Source organism: Lepidochelys kempii, chromosome 5, assembly GCF_965140265.1.
Source record: "Lepidochelys kempii isolate rLepKem1 chromosome 5, rLepKem1.hap2, whole genome shotgun sequence".
Taxonomy (NCBI): Eukaryota; Metazoa; Chordata; order Testudines; family Cheloniidae; genus Lepidochelys; species Lepidochelys kempii.
Window position 1 is genome coordinate 91,187,203 of NC_133260.1, and position 17,861 is coordinate 91,205,063.

Sequence of the window (17,861 nt, forward strand, 5' to 3'; positions counted from 1 at the left end):
CCGTCATCGCGCACCTTCCCCTACCCGGCGCGTAGCGATGACGTCACACGCCGGCCGCCATGACACCGGAGGCAAACTAGAACGCATTGCCCTGGGCCAATGGACAACAGGAGAGGACGGGGTTGAGGGGCGGAATGGCCTCCTCGGTGGTCCGCGCCACAGTCCGGGCCGTGAGCAAGAGGAAGATACAGGCCACCCGGGCCGCCCTTACTCTGGTGAGTAACGCGGGGGGTTGCGCTGCGCCCGCGACGGCTGTTAGCCCCGGGGCCAGGTCCGTGGGGCCGCGGCGGGGCGGTGAGCGGAGCCCGTTTCCGGCGGGCGGGGGGTCGCTTCTCCGGGCGATGGCTGTGCAGCCCCCTCCCGTGGTGAAGGCGGTTCCATGGCCTGGCCTGAGCGGCACTCCCGCGGGGGCGGTGAGGGAGCAAATGACCGGAGCCCCCTCCCGGCCGCGCTGTTCGCCTGCGGGCTCGGCCAGGCGCTCTCGGTTGGGTCGCAGGTGAGAGCTGGGGCGCGCGCGGTGGGGTGAATCCTGGGTCGCCGACTGTCGAGGTTTCATTGCGAGGTTGGCGATATTTGATGTTTTTCGGAAAGCCCCTGCTCCTGGAATCACGAGATTACACGACACTCTTGGCTTTCACTTACCTTTAAAGGAGCCTTCACCTCTCGGGGTTAGGCAGGAAAGCTTGAACGGGGCAAGTGAACGCACGGTAAGGGCTCAGGAACTAGCAGACACACAACAAGATCCCTGTATAGAAATACACTCACAAGCACAAATGTATGTTTCCAACCTCCAATTTCAAACCAGTCTTGTGATTTTTACGAGACTGACTCACTATTTTGAATGTTTGGAGTTGGCAAAATTGTTACCTCCAGTTACAATTCAAGAATCTCTCGCTGATGCCACCTACTCAGCCGTACAGGGATGTCGCCTGTGCTCTGGCTGAGATATTACAGTATGTTAACAAGGGGGCATGGGAAGAAGCTGTGGTGCTGATAAGTCAACTGTACCAATGTTCACACAGATCCGCCCTGTGTTTCTCTCTACCCATCTGCACAAGTACGATCAAGATTCTTTTAATCCGTGATTGCCCTATCGAAATGTACCTCTCAAGTGGCCCCTGGCTTACATGGCACTTTACATTAAGGGCACTTTCCTTGTGCTGTGTGCTAATAAGGCCCCCGTTGGATTGCTTGTAATGTGTTTGTGTTAAGTACCTATAAATAGGTAAGATTTATACTTATGACCACCCGTTGCATTTTTTCTTTTGATGTCATGTCAGAAAAGATCTCTACGGCATGTCGTCATCTAAAAATGCAGAAAAAAGGCTCAGAGAAGGGCACTGAAATGAGCAGGCACACTTGTGAATGAGGGGACTTGTGATACAAGGACTAGTTTCTTTAGAAAAGACAAGAGTAAGAAGACCGCTGATAGAAATGAAAGGGGCAGGGGCCTACTTAGATGTTCTTATGTATCCTTCCCCCCACAGTATATAGGGTAAAAAGAAAAGGAGTACTTGTGGCATCTTAGAGACTAACCAATTTATTTGAGCCTAAGCTTTCGTGAGCTACAGCTCACTTCATCAGATGTGATCAAACTTAGGCTTGAATAGAGACTGGGAGTGGCTAAGTCATTATGCAAGGTAACCTATTTCCCCTTGTTTTCCTAACCCTCCTTCCCCTCTTCCTCAGACGTTCTTGTTAAACCCTGGTTTTGTGCTGGAAATGGCCCACCTTGATTATCATACACATTGTAAGGAGAGTGGTCGCTTTAAATAAGCTATTACCAGCAGGAGAGTGGGGTGGGGAGAGGTATTTTTTCATGCTTTGTGTGTATAAAAAGATCTTCTACACTTTCCACAGTATGCATCTGATGAAGTGAGCTGTAGCTCACGAAAGCTTATGCTCAAATAAATTGGTTAGTCTCTAAGGTGCCACAAATACTCCTTTTCATTTTGCGAATACAGACTAACACCGCTGTTACTCTGAAACCAGTATATAGGGTGGCACTTGATGGATTTAAAAAAAAAGAAAACTTAGGACCTAATTCTCCGCTCCATTGCCCATTCTGTCTCTCTTGTTCATGGTGTCTGCAGAGCAACACTATAGTAATATAATTGTAGGTCCGTCAGCCATTTCCCAGTCTCCTCAGAAGGTGAAAGATGACCTTCATGCAGTCCCTGCTGTGAAGTGATAAACCGTGACTAACCTCATCAAACCGGCCACTTAACTTTGACTGTCAACCTCCCAGTCAAAAGAGCAACAAAATAAGCGCACAGATAAAGTGCTCATTCTAAAACAGGGGTTGTATGCAGATAATCGAGTGTAGAAATTGGCCTTCAAAATTGACAAAAGGAGTATGATTATTACATTACATGCTTAACTTGTAGAACTCACATGCCACAGGCTATTATTGAGGCTACTTGATCAGTAAGACTTATAATTGGACACTTGTAAATTAAAGGGGGAAACAATATTAACATCTGAAGTGTTGCTTCTCCAAAAAGAAAGAAATACAAAATTAGTAGGGCTGGCAAGCAATTAAAAACGTTAATTGTGATTAATCTCACGATTTAAAAAATTAATCTCGATTAATTGCGTGATTGATCGTACTGTTAATAGTAGAATACCATTTATTGAAATATGTTTTCTATATTTTCAAATATATTGATTTCAGTTACAACACAGAACACAAAGTGTACAGTGCTCGCTTTATATTTATTTTTGATTACAAATATGTGTGCTATAAAAAACAAAAGAAATATTTTTCAAATCACCTCAGTCAAGTACTGTAATACAATCTCTTTATCGTTAAACTTGAACTTACAAATAACTGCATTCAAAAATAAAACAATGTAAAACTTTGGAACCTACAAGTCTATTCAATCGTACTTCTTGTTCAGTCAGTCAGACAAACAAGTTTGGTTGCATTTGCAGGAGATAATGCTGCTCGCTTCTTGTTGACAATGTCACTTGAAAGTGAGAACAGGAGTTCACGTGGCACTGTTGTAGCCGGTGTCGCAATGTGCCAGATGCGTTAAAGATTCATATGTCCTTTCATGCTTCAACCACCATTCCAAAAGCAATGCATCCATGCTAATGAGGAGTTCTGCTCAATAACCGTCCAAAGCAGTGCAGACTGACACATGTTCACTTTTATCATCTGAGTCGGATGCCACCAGCAGACAGTTGATTTTCTTTTTTGGTGGTTCGCGTTGTGTAGTTTCCAAATTGGAGTGTTGTTTTTTTAAGACTTCTGCAAGCATGCTCCATACCTCGTCTCTCTCATATTTTGGAAGGCACTTCAGGTTCTTAAACCTTGGGTCGAGTGATGTAGCTATCTTTAGAAATCTCACATTGGTACCTTCTTTGCATTTTGTCAAATCTGCAGTGAAAGGGTTCTTAAAATGAACACGTCCTGAGTCGTCATCTGAGACTGCTATAACATGAAATATATAGCAGAATGCGGGTAAAAAGCCTCTCCCCCAAGAAGTTCAATCACAAATTTAATTAACGCATTATTTGTTTAACGAGCGTCATCAGCATGGAAGCATGTCCTCTGGAATGGTGGCCGAAGCATGAAGGGGCATATGAGCGTTTAGTATATTTGGCACGTAAATACCTTGCAATGACGGTAGTGCCATATGAATGCCTGTTCTCACTTTCAGGTGACATTTGAAATAAGAAGCAGGCAGCATTATCTCCTGTAAATGTAAACAAACTTCTTTGTCTTAGTGATTGGCTGAACAAGAAGTAGGACTAGTGGGACTTGTAGGCTCTAAAGTTTGATGTAGTTTTGTTTTTGAGTGCAGTTACGGAACAAAAAAAAATCTACATTTGTAAGTTGCACTTTCACAATAAAGAGATTGCATTATGGTATTGTATGAGATGTATTGACAAATACTATTTCTTTTGTTTCTCATTTTACAGTGCAGATATTTGTAATAATAAATAATAATAGAAAGTGAGCACTGTACGCTTTTGTATTCTGTGTTGTAATTGAAATCAATATGTTTGAACATGTAGTAAAACATCCAAAAATATTTAATAAATTTCAGTTCGTATTTTATTGTGTCTGAGGTGGTTGCTGGATCTTGAGGTAATGTGGTGATCCGTAGGTTTCTCGTGTAATGTCGTTTGTAGGGTTCCATTGTTGAAACTAATGATGGTGTACGGGAAGTTGATACTGGTGTGGGGAATGATATGGGAGTGTTGATGCTGATGTGGGAGTGTTCTTGAGAGAGTTGGATGGATTGATGGCGATGGTTGAAGTTGCGGTGGAAACCTGAAGGAGTTTAGGTCTTCTGTCCAGACGATGAAAATATTATCAATCTATCTCGGGTACATCGCTGGTTTCATGATTAATGATCTTGCACTCATAACCGTACGTATGTCTTTTGTAGGTTTGTTTTTTTAAATTAAAATAAAAAACTTCTAGTGGTTATCTGTGACCGTTACTGACAAGAATATAATATGAATCCAAAGGACTGTTGGGGCATAAACTGATTTCCAGCTCGGGTCAAGAAATTTCCCTTCAGCATATAAATTAACCTTGGAAAAATTAGTCAGAAGACTTCTCTGAATAGCTGCCAACACTCCAAGTGCATACAGGATTTGGGGGACAGGCTTGGAAGGAATTGATTAAAAATTCACAGATTAGAGATGTAATAGCTTTACCCCTCAAAACTAAGACACAAAATGGTTTTAACTTCAGAACTCTTCAGTGCACGATCTGCTCGCTTGGGCTGTGTGCTGAGATCAGGACATGAGACTTAGTTGATGATTTTATCCGATTCAGAAGGAAAACTGCATCAGAGTTCAGTTATTTCGACTTCAGAAGGTTATCATCACAACTATAAAAGGAAGATTTTTTTTTTTTTTTTTTTTTTAATGAAAACTAAACTTCTGTAGAAACTGCCCCCTATTTTCACCATGGAAATTTCCTGCTCACCATTGATAAGTGAGAGAATGCATTTGTCAGTTTTGGCTTTATTATGGTAGATTTATACCATTATGAGGGCTTTGCATCCTTTGCATTCGCTGCCAATCTTCACTGTGGAAGACATGCTATTGATGTGTTTCCTCTCTGGTATTGCAATTCCTGTGTTTCCCTGGTGATTGAACATCAGACAACTTGCAGGTGTACAAAGTAGACTTCTTTGATGGCTTTATTTGTTTCTGAAGCCAGTTCTCTGGCACCTAGACCTTGATAAGACTGATTTGTGCAGAGCCAGGGTCTGGCTAGCTTCCCATAGAAACACTGTCAGATTAAAGGTCATAGTTTAAACACAAGAAAACTTATTTTGTTATCTTAAACTGAAAGCATTTCAAAATTCTCAGTCTCGCGATCTCTTTAGTTCTTCTGACATTTCACTCATATTGGGCAGTGAAGGCATACTAACGTTTTCTGGGTTTTATGCACTAGCACGATATTGCAGATATAGTTGCAAAGTTAACAAAAAAAAAAATCTTGTGACAAACTTTTCTTGAGAAGTTTCTCAATTTTCAGTATTGTATTTTTCAAAAAGAGAATTTAAATTTTAGTCCCAAACTTCCTGTGATGTATTCATTTATTATCTACAAATGTGTTGTCTGTCTGGTGGGAGACAGGGGGCTATTTGATCCCCTTTACATTATGGTTTCAGCTTGTGGTGAAGTTAATTTATAAACTGCCCTTTTCAGTAAATCCTTATGTGCATTAACCAGGTTAATTCTATGAGACCTTGTCTACACTAAAGGGAAAAGTCGATCTACGCTACACAGTTTGAGTTACATGAATAGTGTAACTCAAATCGACATAGCTTAGATCTACTTACAGTGGGGTCCACCCAACACGACGTCGACGGGAGATGGTCTTCCGTTGACTCCCCTTACTCTTCTCAATCAGGTGGAGTACATTAGTCGACGAAAGAGCGATCGGCGGTCGATTTAGCGGGTCTTCCTTAGACCCGTTAAATCAACCGCTGATGCATCGATCACCGCGGCATAGATCCTCTGGTAAGTGTAGACAAGTCCTGCGTCTACATCTGACAGACAGCTTAAAATTATGCAATTTAGGGTGTTAATTGTGGTTTGTAACTGAAAAACACAACAAGTTGAATGGCTAGTTTATACTCTCGCTAGTGACACCAATGCGAGAGGTGGACTTCTAACGTGCGGAAGGAGAAGCTGAACTGAAAACTTGAAAGCTGTGAAGCTGAAATGAAACAGTGCTTTTATTTGCGAAGGACAGTAGAAGCAGGGAAAAGTTAATAAAATCTCTTTATTTTTCAGACTCCGTCAGCTGTACATAAGATCAAACAGCTTCTTAAAGATAAACCTGAGCATGTAAGTACAAATGGAAGGCACTCTTGTACGCTATTCTAATATTTTTAGCTTACCTTATGGAGAGCACTCTTAATTAGTATTATACTAGCAGCTGTCCTGTGAAGTACTTGTGATCAGTGTAAAACAATGCAGCTTGAAACAATCACTGTGGATGATATATAGACATGAGATCTTCCTTTATTTTTTAATAAATGCATTTATCCAACAAGCTTTATTTTCATGTACAAAAATCAAATGAGGTGGCGGGAAATGACTATAATGACAATAAGTCAACTGTCATAATCTTTGAGACAGATTAAACTCCAGCATGCTTTCCTTAAAGGTTTAACAAGATTTTAATGTATGTCCATACTACCACTTTAATGAAACTAGTCTAATCTGTTGATGCTAGTAAGGTAACGATTTCCTAGTATTACCAGAGATCTCCAACTATTGATGTGAAGGTATTCTTCAAATAATTTTATGAAACTTCTGAATTTCTCAAAGCAGGATTATTTTGTTGTGAAGTATGTTATGTCCTTTTAATGTTGCCCCTTCTGACCTGAGGGTTAGCCAGTATTTGGGGTTTTGCTTGTTTCCGTTAGGAGAAGACATTGATGCTACTAGTCAGGTATTTCTTTGATGTGATCCTGTTTATTTACAAGAACGTACACAAAGTCCTGTTTCTCTGAACACAGTAAAAACAAACAGCAAGTTTTTTCCTTACTCAGAGATCCAAGTCTACTCCAACAAGTACTATGCCCAAAAGGAAGTCTGTCTTCTATTTTCTTACCAGGGCCACTCTCACGACTACTTCTCTCACTTTGTTTATCACACACACAACTACAACTTGTCAAGTCCCTCGTCCCTGTGTTTGTAACTAGACCCAAGAAACCCTCTTAGCTCACATGGTTTAGCTTCTGATCGACTTTGCCATGTGGCCATTGCCGTGGGTGGTGGCTTGCTTGTTTCCAGCTATTGCTGCATATGGGGCATTTAATTGTTATATGCCTGTCAGTTTTTACAAGGTCTGTGATTGTCATAAATTAAAGATCTTGTTGGTGGCAGCCATTAACACTGTCCAACACAATACTACATAATTATGAATAAGGGAGGAAAGGAAATGATCTGTATAATTAAAGATTTTATGTGTAGGGTACAATGTGGCTGTTTGGAATAGACAGTGTCGCTGTGCAGAGTGTTTTCTGGTCCACATGTCCCTGGCAACTTCTCCTCAACTGTTGTTTATGCAGATGTTCTTTTGGTCTGATCTACATATGGTTAGTGGTTAGAATATATTGACTGAATTATGAGTCAGTATGGCTTGCTGGGTCAATGTAGAGCAGATGTTAAAAATGGGAAGGGCTGAGTGGTAATATGTCTAATGAAAATTGCAATCCATGTAACTTTTTAGTATATTGTGAAATGGAGGTTATCTCCACTAAGCAGCATAGCAATGCTGTGAAAATGTAACTGTATTTGGCTCAGCCTCAAACTTGCCAGCATTACATAAATTGTTTCAGTTGCTCCTACAATGAGGAGAGGTAAGCGCCGGCCTGCAGCTCATTGCAACAGGCATAGAGAAGATCCTGTACTATGACTTTTACTGGGCGGGATGAGAGCCGGGTGAGAGAATTTGGAATGCAGCACATTAAGCTCTAGAACTGGCTTCCTTTCTGTGGTGAGTGTGTGTTCAAGTTGTAAAGTGCTGTGGACGGACAGTACTGTATAATGATAAACTGTCTCATTTGAAGTTGTAAAACCATTTGGCTTTGAAGCAAGATTTTCTCATCCAAACTGTTTATAAGGCCAAACGCCTACAAGGGTGCCAACAGTTTTATTATTGAATTATATTAGAACGCCATTTTTACACACTGTAGGTCTTTGTCCACAATAGGAACACTCATATGTGTAGCTTTCCACTATTGTAGCACTGCGTGTGATAGCAAAAGTAGACGGGAAGTTGTAGTGTAGGCAGGGCTTAGGCTAACCCTGACAGTATGATGGTAGAAGTGCCTCTGCTCCGTTGACCTTTTCACCACTGTTACAACCACTAGTGTAGAATTATAGGTATCAATTGTACCGGTGTACTGCATAGGAGTTAGGCCTCAGTTTGAGTACATATTATGCATTTTATAACTTAAAAGTTCGGACTCACTTTTCTAGACAGTCCGTACCAAAAAAAAAAAGAAAGAAACCCAAAACATTTTGGCTCTTCAGTCTTAAAATGAATTCCTCCTAATTTTAACTCTAGATGACGGGGGGGAAACATTGAGTGGTAGCTATCGAGTTGATTCGTTCACTGAGTTTCCAACTCCCTGCTGGCACACTATAAATTTAAATAAAAGTGACTAAAAGTGTCTTATATTTCAGGTAGGTGTGAAAGTTGGAGTCCGTACAAGGGGGTGTAATGGACTTTCGTACACGTTAGAATATACAAAAACAAAAGGCAACTCCGATGAAGAAGTAGTTCAAGATGGTGAGTGTTTATTTGTTCTTATCTATTTGAAGCAGTAAAAAGGAGGAGAGGGCAGGTGCAGAATAACTTGATTACTAAACTTCCAAACTATAATGGAGTAGAGACAGGCTAGAATTTACTAGCTGCATGAAGTTACTGAGAGAAATCCTTGGATACCCTAGTAGGAATTGCTGTTGCTGTCCCTTTAGATTCCATTGTAAAAGTACCCACTTGTTAAAACTTCCTGGATTAAATTTAAATACTGCTAGCACAGAGGGTACAAATTGCATCCTTTTTCCTCCCCACCATATGTCCAGGCTGTACCATGGGTTGGAGTTCTCCAAGGCCTGGGAGGCTATGTTTACATCTGGTGGTGGGGTGGCAACTTTATGTTAAGGCTTGGGTATCAGGATCCTCCTTGTGAAGGTTGCTTAGTGGAGCACATCCTCCAGCAGGCTCTGGTCACAAGCACTTCTTTGTCAGCACAGCCAACTTCTTTTGGCTAACCTTGGAGGCTCTAGGCCCCCAGGCCCCTGGGGTTGCTTCATCCCTGGGTTAGATTGATATACACTGGCATTGAATATACTAAAATGAAACAATGGACCAACAAAAAACACTGCTTTTATTTGAACTAATGGATTCCCGTCTTGGGTTTATCATTATTGGTTTTTATTTCTTCAACTACAAAGCCAAATTGGCTCATTAAAATGAGCAATCATAAATAGTCTATAAATCAAAACTGCAGTCTTAATGTTCAACATCCTGCAGCCTGTAAAACTTCTGTTTGCTATTGGAAAAGGCAGGATTTCCAGCTGTTAAGACTTCAGAAGCACTAATTCGTAGTCCTGATCATTTGTAGTATATTGGATGGATCTTACACCTCCCACTAGTACAGAACTAAATATTGCTAGTAATTCAGCTTCACCCATATAGCTTTGGCAAAGGGAAGGATAGTCCATTTGAGAAGGAAATAAGAAAATATTTTTGAGGCAGGTTTTCTTTAAAAAGTCAGCAGCTTGAAAGCAGCACAGAGCTTTGGACTGTTAGTAATGCCAATAGAAATGGATTAATGAACATAATTCATGGACATCAAAGGTCAGAAGGGTTCATTGTGATCATCTAGTCTGACCTCCTGTGTAACACTGGCCATAGAACTTCCGCAAAATAATTCCTACATCATATGTCTGTCTTTTAAAAAAAAAATCCAATCTTGATTTAACAATTGTCAGTGACGGTGAATCCACCATGGCCCTTTAAGTTGTTCCAAGGGTTAATTACTCTCACTATTAAAAATTTACATCTTATTTTCAGTCTGTGGGAGTGTCAAAGCTACACTTTATTGCACAGTTACACAATTACGTTGGTATGACGCCCTCATGAAGTGTAAATAAATATACCATAATATCAGTATTTAACCATTTACAGATAGCAAGCGATAGTAATCTCAACTTGAGTTCTGTAGCAGAGGCAAGAAAAGGATGAATATCGTGAAAGAAGCAAGAAAATGCAACAATAATTACATTGTCAGACTTCAGTTTTTAGCTTCATTTTATATCCTCGTTATCTACCAGATTGTACTGTAATACAAGAAGAGTTCAAAATGAGCAAAACCTTTGTCAGATTACATAACAGTTGTTTTGTTTTTGTCCCATTCTAGGAGTCAGAGTGTTTATTGAAAAGAAAGCACAGCTGACGCTTCTAGGAACTGAAATGGACTATGTGGAAGACAAACTGTCCAGTGAATTTGTCTTCAATAACCCAAACATCAAAGGAACTTGTGGCTGTGGAGAAAGCTTCAACATCTGAAATCTCAGGAGTATTACCTTGGCTTTTAACACCATGAAACACTTCTTCATAAGTGTGACTTTCTAAAGCTGTCGCATTTCTTCCAGGTTTTTAGGCTTTGTAAAATGTGTCTGCGTTTCAAGGAAAATAAAGTGAATGCATTTGGGAAATGGAACCTGTGTGTTGAATTTCAGCCCTGGTATATTTATTCAGTCATTTGGGGTGAATTGGGCTCTGGATGGTCAGAACAGCAAGGTGCACTAGCACGTCTGTGTTTTCATATGTGAAGGGAAATAAATCTCAATATTTCTCCTTTTCTTGTCATTTCCCTCTCCTTCACCCCTGCCAGCCACCCAAAAAGTGTTCTCTGAGAACACACGGCCTGTGCATTCTGCTTTAATTAGAAGAAAACTATAAGACTGTATATGTATGAATAGGCTTCAGAATTAACTTACCTTCTTTTGTGTGTGTTTTCTTTTTAAATGAGTGTATGTATCTGACAGAGGTTTCCAATGTCTTCACCCCTTGATACTTTGAGCATGGCTTTACTGGTGATCTGTTCTCCAAGGAAAATTAATAAGCTCTAAAAGGGAGGAAATCTTGCCTCCTTGTGCTCAAATTTTCATGTTATGTCACCAACCGTGGCTGTATCTTGGAATGAGCTAATTCAAGTCTCCAAAGTTGTGCTCACTCTTGCATTTTGAGTTATCTGATTCCCTATATAAATGTTTTCCTTTCCTTGTAGCAAGCACAATCTCCTTGCTGCAGCCAGGAAGACAAGCGGTGTGGTATTCAAAAATAATGTTGCATCTTCAACTGTTTGAATGTTAAGGCAGAATGTGCTCAGGCCTCCTTTTCCCAAACCCCATATTTCTGTCTTTGCCCCCAGTTGACCAAGACAACAAAATTCCTAAACTGCTTCCAACCCAGGTCCTCGCTTTTTGCAGTACATGTATGTATTCCCCGTATGCTGTCTGGTCACCCAACAAGGAAATTGTTTTATGATGGTGGAAGGAATTTTGTCACTTTCCTGTGGTCATACTCATGACTGACTTTCTGTCACAGCTTGAATCTCATTGGTAACTTGAGTAGATGTTAGGTTTTCCCATGTCAAGTTGACTCTAAATTCTGTTCAACAGTTGTTTGGGGTGAAGGTAATTTTATAAAAGGTAAATTTCACTGTAGTTTAAAAAACAGTTCAGAATCTTTATGACTTGTATAAAAACAATGAAATTAGTGCTTTTGTTAAACTGACACTGGCATTAATTTAAAGGAAGACAAAACTTATTGCTTGGAAGAAGCCATTTGCTTTGATAGAAAGAAACTAGTTTAATCCCCCTCTCGCTCATTAAGATCCTTCTGGCTACACACCAATCTTCCCAACTTGTATCATTCTTCAGCACTTCCTCCCCAGCTACTCAGGCATCAGTACACATCTCTCCAGGCTTTCCAGAAAGGGGAAGAAGCTATTGTTGCTAGAGCAGTTGAGCTGAAAGTTAGCCAAAAAGGGGAGAGGGGGGACAAATGAGGTGTAAAAGAGCTCACAAGGAGTACCTGGATGCTGGCTTTAAAGAAGAAAGGAGTTGGAGTAGGGGAAGGAGCTGGGACTGAATAAGGAATAAAGCCTGGAGATGGAGCATCCAGGAGTGAATTCATTCTGGAAAGAAAAGGGGTACTTGTGGCACCTTAGAGACTAACCAATTTATTTGAGCATAAGTTTTCCTGAGCTACAGGTCACTTCATCGGGTGCATTCAGTGAGCTCACGAAAGCTTATGCTCAAATAAATTAGTTAGTCTCTAAGGTGCCACAAGTACTCCTTTTCTTTTTGCGGATACAAACTAACACGGCTGCTACTCTGAAACCTCTCATTCTGGAAAGCTGTTTTTTGGTACTTGAGAGGGTGGACTGTGGACTGTTACCTACTGGGGGAGTGGAAATGCAGCTAGAACTGGCTGAGGGAGGAGGAGATGAAACTATGGCATACTCCCTCCAGTAGTCAGCACAGCCCACAATAATAGAAGGTTGAAGCTTCCACGTGTATTGCTTAATTAATATTCATACTTGAATTTTAATTATTTTGTAATATATGCAATTTTGATGTAAAAACACTGGAGTTTTCCTTTATCAACTGTCATACACAAATAGTTCCTTTGTTAATGTTCTATAACTACTATATATAATAAAGTATATGGGGAAAACCTGACAATAAACTCAGTAGATTTGAATTTCTAATGCCACAGTCCTCCATTCCTGCTAAAAAAATCAAGTCTATGTGGTATTGTAGAGCTAATGTATAAAATAGTCCTAATGGTAGACTAGTTCTCGCATTTGTAAATCTATTCCTTACTGGAAGTTTTTAAAAAAAGAATGTAACGGGTGGTTGGTAAAAGTGCTATCCCTGTATTCACTCTAACTTTGTTTTTGAGTTCTTTTTGTTTTTGAGGACTTTTGCATATTCATGGTCTGTGTATATGCTCTGAGAGTGAAAGTTTCATATTCTGTGAAATAGTCTCCAAAAAGAGTTGTCATATTTACTAAAGCAACTAACGCACAATCTATTAAAGTACATTTATGTAAATGCTAATAACTTATGTATGAATATAGTTAATCAGTGCATCTATAATGTGTGCAGTACTGTCTGTAGAGTTCTCAGTTGTAATAAATAACTGCTTGTTGGTAAACATTAACTACGCTTGTTTTGCACAGCTCTAACAAATGAGCACCTCAGGCTCATGCAAGTAGCTCAGTTATAATTCTATGGCTTGTAAACTGATGTTCACTGAGGAATATTCACTTAATGTTTTCTAAGCACGAGTAACTCTGGAAAAATAAAGTAGGTATGTCGTAAGAATGTCATTTTATTAAAGTATAAAAATGAAAATGTTTTGCTTGTCTCAGAATATACATATATTGATGTTGGTTTTTATACCTAATGGGAAAAGTAGGGTGATAAAGTGTAGTTAAGTTTTTTGTTAAGCTTTTCAGCTTTCTCTTGAGGCTGAAATTCAAGCAGACAGATGTTCATTTTTAAAATCTCTACCTACCAAATATATATATCATAGATTCCTCTAAGGGAAGGAAAAGATTTTGTGTAGAATAGAATATGTGTTGGTGTAAAGGATTTATTGGCGTGAGTTTGCAATGGCTGCGTGACTCACAAGTAGGAGAAACCATGGATTATCCATGTCATTCCAAAGACGTGCTAGTAAAATCTTTATCTACACACACCACATTGTATTTTTTATGCCGAGTTTTAGAAAGTATTATGCTCTTTATTTTCTTTCTTCCTGTAATGGCCACCTTAGTTACCATGTACAGACTTCTGAGTGACAGGAGAAATACATTTTTGTAAATCCATTTGTCTTAATTTTAAAGTTCAATATCTCATGATGCATGAAAGGTAGATTATTCAAGTGTTTTGTATAATTAGGGAGCCTGGAATTCCAGCAGGTGTCTTCTAGCTCTGCTGGCTGTAAGTCCAGGATCTTAACACAGTTGCTTGCTCAGCACTGACTATAGCAAGTCACTTTACCAGATTCACCCTTTGCGGAATGTCAGAGCACGTTCTTCTGGGGGAAGAGAAATAGCTGTTTGAAAGCAGTTAATAAATTTAGTATGTTAATAGTCCAAGAGGGATTAATGGGGAAGAGTGTACATGAGCTCAAAAGTGCAAAGTGAATGTGGTTAATCCCAGGGCTTTAAGAAGAAACGAACACAGTACATGGATCTAGTCACCCTACAGTGTGATGCTCTTTCCTTTCTGGAATTAAAACTCAGCTGGCACAAATCACTTCTCGTTACATTCTTTCACCTTTTTTTTTTTTAAATTGCCACTTCACCAGTGAGGGAACTACAAATTTGTAAAACTACTTCATCTATATTGGTTATCTGACCACTTGAGGAGTCTCATTCCTTGTGCTAAATTATATTTTAATGACATTGAATTTTATGCAGTCACCTCTGACGGGTTTGCTGTATGAGAGCCCCCTACCTCAGGGGAATAAACTGGTAACGTATGTACTTACAGATTAATTTTGGTCCTGAAAGGCATTAACAAGAGTTCTTGAAAATATGTCATAATCACTACCTGTATAGACATTTTTTTTCCATCCTACACAAACATATTTTCACTGTTGGTGTATAAAGTCATCTGCTGCACAGTGCCTGAATGAATTATTTCAGAATTTACTTCTTGGTGATTCCCTGATCTTACATGTGGATCCCTGACTTCACATCATTTTTTAAAAGTGAAAAAATGTGAGTGCTATATTAATTTGTGTACATTCAAAACTTGATAATTAAATTTACTACTTGAATAGCAACTTTGTTAAATGCCAGATATTTCAGTACAAGAGCAAATAGTGATCAGTTTGACAAAATGAAATATGAAGTACTTTAGACACATACAATCCCTATAGAATTTAAAAGAACATGGGTCTAATTTGACTTCAAAAAATCCTGACATTTTGTCATTGCATAAGGTCTTGAAAGCCAATTTGGCTTGACACAAAAATTAAGGTTCTTTCATTGTATAAGATCAGAGAAATACAAAAAGTAAACAGCATATATGATAAAGTGTATTAGATTTTTCATTCCTTTCAAATTTTAAGGTTTTTCTTAGGTTAAACAATATTTATTTTTATTTTTTTAAAAGAAGTATCCTTTTTAAAGTTGCTGCCTCTAAACTATTACACACTGGTTCTACCCAGTTTGACAGAGGTTTTTTTAAATTAATGATCCGGGATTTCAATAGGTTTTTAGCTTCCCAAAAGAAGGAGCCCATTTCACTTCATAAAAGCCCCACTGAAAATTGCAAAGAAAAGTTTGACAAAGATACAGGATTATCACTTCATACTTCTTGAAAAGTTCTTCTATGTGGATCCCCTCCTGGTGATTGCATCTGAGATCAGATTCTTCTGGCCAGCAATCCATTGGGGCCATCTCTACCAGCCCTCCCATCTGAGGGCATAAAGGGAGGCAGTCCAATGACCCCACTTCTTACCAGATGTGGCATTGTGATGGAACCCATCTAGTGTCTTGCTTTTCTGCACTGTGCTAGTATTCGTTCATACAGTTAGTTCTTTGATTATTGTGTATATAAAAATATGTATTAGTGGTTAGGCATTCATACCTGGGCCTTTAGCAATATGGTAGTAGCAAAATCCTTGGTATTCCAAACCTGCTTTTTCTACAAAGTTTCATTGCTATTTAATGACAGGAACTTCTGGTGCTCTATTTTGCCTCAGAGAGGGACATGTTCCCAAAGTGATATTCCATATGTCACTCCTCTACGAATTCTGTGTCCTCCCCTCAGTACTCATATTGCTTCCCAGCCTGGTCCTACTGGACACTTGAGGTGTGCAGCCCATTTTACACAAGCCTGCATCATCAGCAGACAGATAGTTGCTGGTTAAGCACTAGGAGTGGAATCTATGTGGACAATCCCTAGAAGACAGAATCTTATTGTACAGTAACTGTTTCTTCAAGATTATATGGATTCCCCACCTAATCCTCATTCCCTGCTTTCACATGTCTGATGCCTATGGGATTCTGCATTACTAAAGGAACTGAGAGATGGTTTGACCCCTTCTGTTCTTTATGCCCTTTGGGAGTTGGAGTTTTGACAACATGAAGGGCTCAGATGCAGCCGCAGTGGACGCTGCTAGCCTAAAGAATCCCACCTCACAGTGATGGCCATGCACACCAAGAATGGAATCCATCTTGAAGAATCAGTTACTGTATGATAAGTAACTGTTCTTTCATGGAAAAACAAATGTTAGGCAGCAACTTTGGTTTGGTTCTTTAGGGGAAATCTATTTTAAGTACTGAGGTCAAAATACATGCTCTAAGTTATGCATCTAAATTCATGTTTGGGCACCTCCAGAGAAGTAGCCTGATTTTTCAAAGGTGCTGAGCACCTGTACTTCTCACTGACTTAACTTTGAGTTGTGGATGCTGATCACCTCAGGAAATCAGAATGGTCCTGTTTGAATGCCTTATCTCTAGGCAAAAAAAAGTCTGAAAACTTTGGCTTGTATATTGAAGAGTATTTTGGAGTGAAAGCTAAATGCCAAAAACAGAGAAATAAATTTGTCATTAAAACAAGACATGACTTAAACAAACCAAATACACTGGACATGCATAATTTTGAAATAGCATAATTGATGTATCTATTTACATACAATCTTTGGATACTATCCATATGCAATTTTACAGGTGTCAAATTCTCCCATATTGTTTCCTGAATGCAGTAGAAATATACTTTAAATGATAAGGGAAAAATGAGGGTAAGAAATGCAGTGTTCAAAATAAATGTTTTTAGATGAAAGGAAGAGTATAAACATTTTACCTACGCTTAGTTCTACCTATAACCTTGCCAACTTCTATTTCTAAGAGCTAAGGAGTAGAACTACACTGAGCAAGCACTAACATCCAAAAGTACTATCAATAACAAACAGGATAAATGTTTCTCTAGGGGCTCTCCTCATTCTATGTAGGTGTGAAATTCTGATTAATTTTTCTGTCCACTGATGCTTATTGATTGTTTGTGGAGTCCCTATAGCTGCTGCTAAGGCTTGGCATAAGGCTTTTCCATGGGGGCCAGTACAACAATATCACAGACCAACTGTTACCCTTACTCACTGGCTCTTTAATTTTGGACTTTTTGTTCTGAGGGAACAGCTGTTAGTGTTTTATTTCTGTTGACAGGAAGTTGTTTGGGTTTTTGGGGGGTAGGGAGGCAGGATTTGAACTGCCTCAGACATAGCATTTCCTCCCTCTTCAATTGGATAGAGCTGCATGTCAGATTTCAACCTTGTGAATCATCTTTCAAGCTCTCCAAAGTCCTCCAAGAAAGAAATGAGTCACGCTCTGATATTGCTGATATACATATATTAAAAAAAGTAAATTTGGGGAAAGACTCTGAGGCCATATTTATATAACAAAGAAACAATTAACGTGTTTTTGCTTTTACCGTTTGCGTTTAATTAATTAGATTGTTATTTTAAAACTCAGTTGTTTTGAAACCAAATGTACAAGGCATAGTGTTAGAGAATGGATCGAGACCAAGGCGTTTGTCATGGAGGTGCTGTATTTTGGTGATTTGGGAGGTTAGCAATCATCGTCATAGTCATCATGTTCTCAAAGGAAAAGTTTCATGAAATTATATTCCCTGTACTCCATGGAATATAGTATTTGGGAGTTCTGTAACTCTTAGAAATTTGAACTCTAGCTTTTGCATTGTTTTGCTTGACTAGTGTGTGCTAAGATCATTTATACCATTGCATACATTCTGAGAAATCATATTGTAATAAT

The 17,861-nt window shown here is 39.3% G+C and overlaps 1 protein-coding gene across 2 annotated transcripts; it reads left to right on the forward strand.

Annotated features, from left to right (window-relative positions):
• Positions 1–43: 43 nt before the first annotated feature.
• Positions 44–10,721, forward strand: ISCA1 (iron-sulfur cluster assembly 1). Of its 2 annotated transcripts, none has more exons than XM_073345016.1 (4): positions 44–215; positions 6,271–6,324; positions 8,677–8,782; positions 10,419–10,721. In XM_073345016.1, the coding sequence occupies exons 1-4, from the start codon at positions 135–137 to the stop codon at positions 10,565–10,567; spliced, it is 390 nt and encodes a 129-aa protein (XP_073201117.1). In that variant the 5' UTR covers positions 44–134; the 3' UTR covers positions 10,568–10,721. The 2 variants fall into 2 exon arrangements, with proteins under 2 accessions (XP_073201117.1, XP_073201116.1); XM_073345015.1 differs by lacking the exon at positions 44–215 and adding an exon at positions 300–496.
• The last annotated feature ends 7,140 nt before the right edge of the window (positions 10,722–17,861 follow it).

Excerpts from the sequence above, each read along its gene's own strand:
- ISCA1 (XM_073345015.1), top strand. The coding sequence starts at position 380 with ATGGCCTGGCCTGAGCGGCACTCCCGCGGGGGCGGTGAGGGAGCAAAT. Across the intron at positions 497-6,270 it reads CGCTCTCGGTTGGGTCGCAG|ACTCCGTCAGCTGTACATAA; the intron begins GTGAGAGCTGGG and ends TTTATTTTTCAG. Across the intron at positions 8,783-10,418 it reads TGAAGAAGTAGTTCAAGATG|GAGTCAGAGTGTTTATTGAA; the intron begins GTGAGTGTTTAT and ends GTCCCATTCTAG.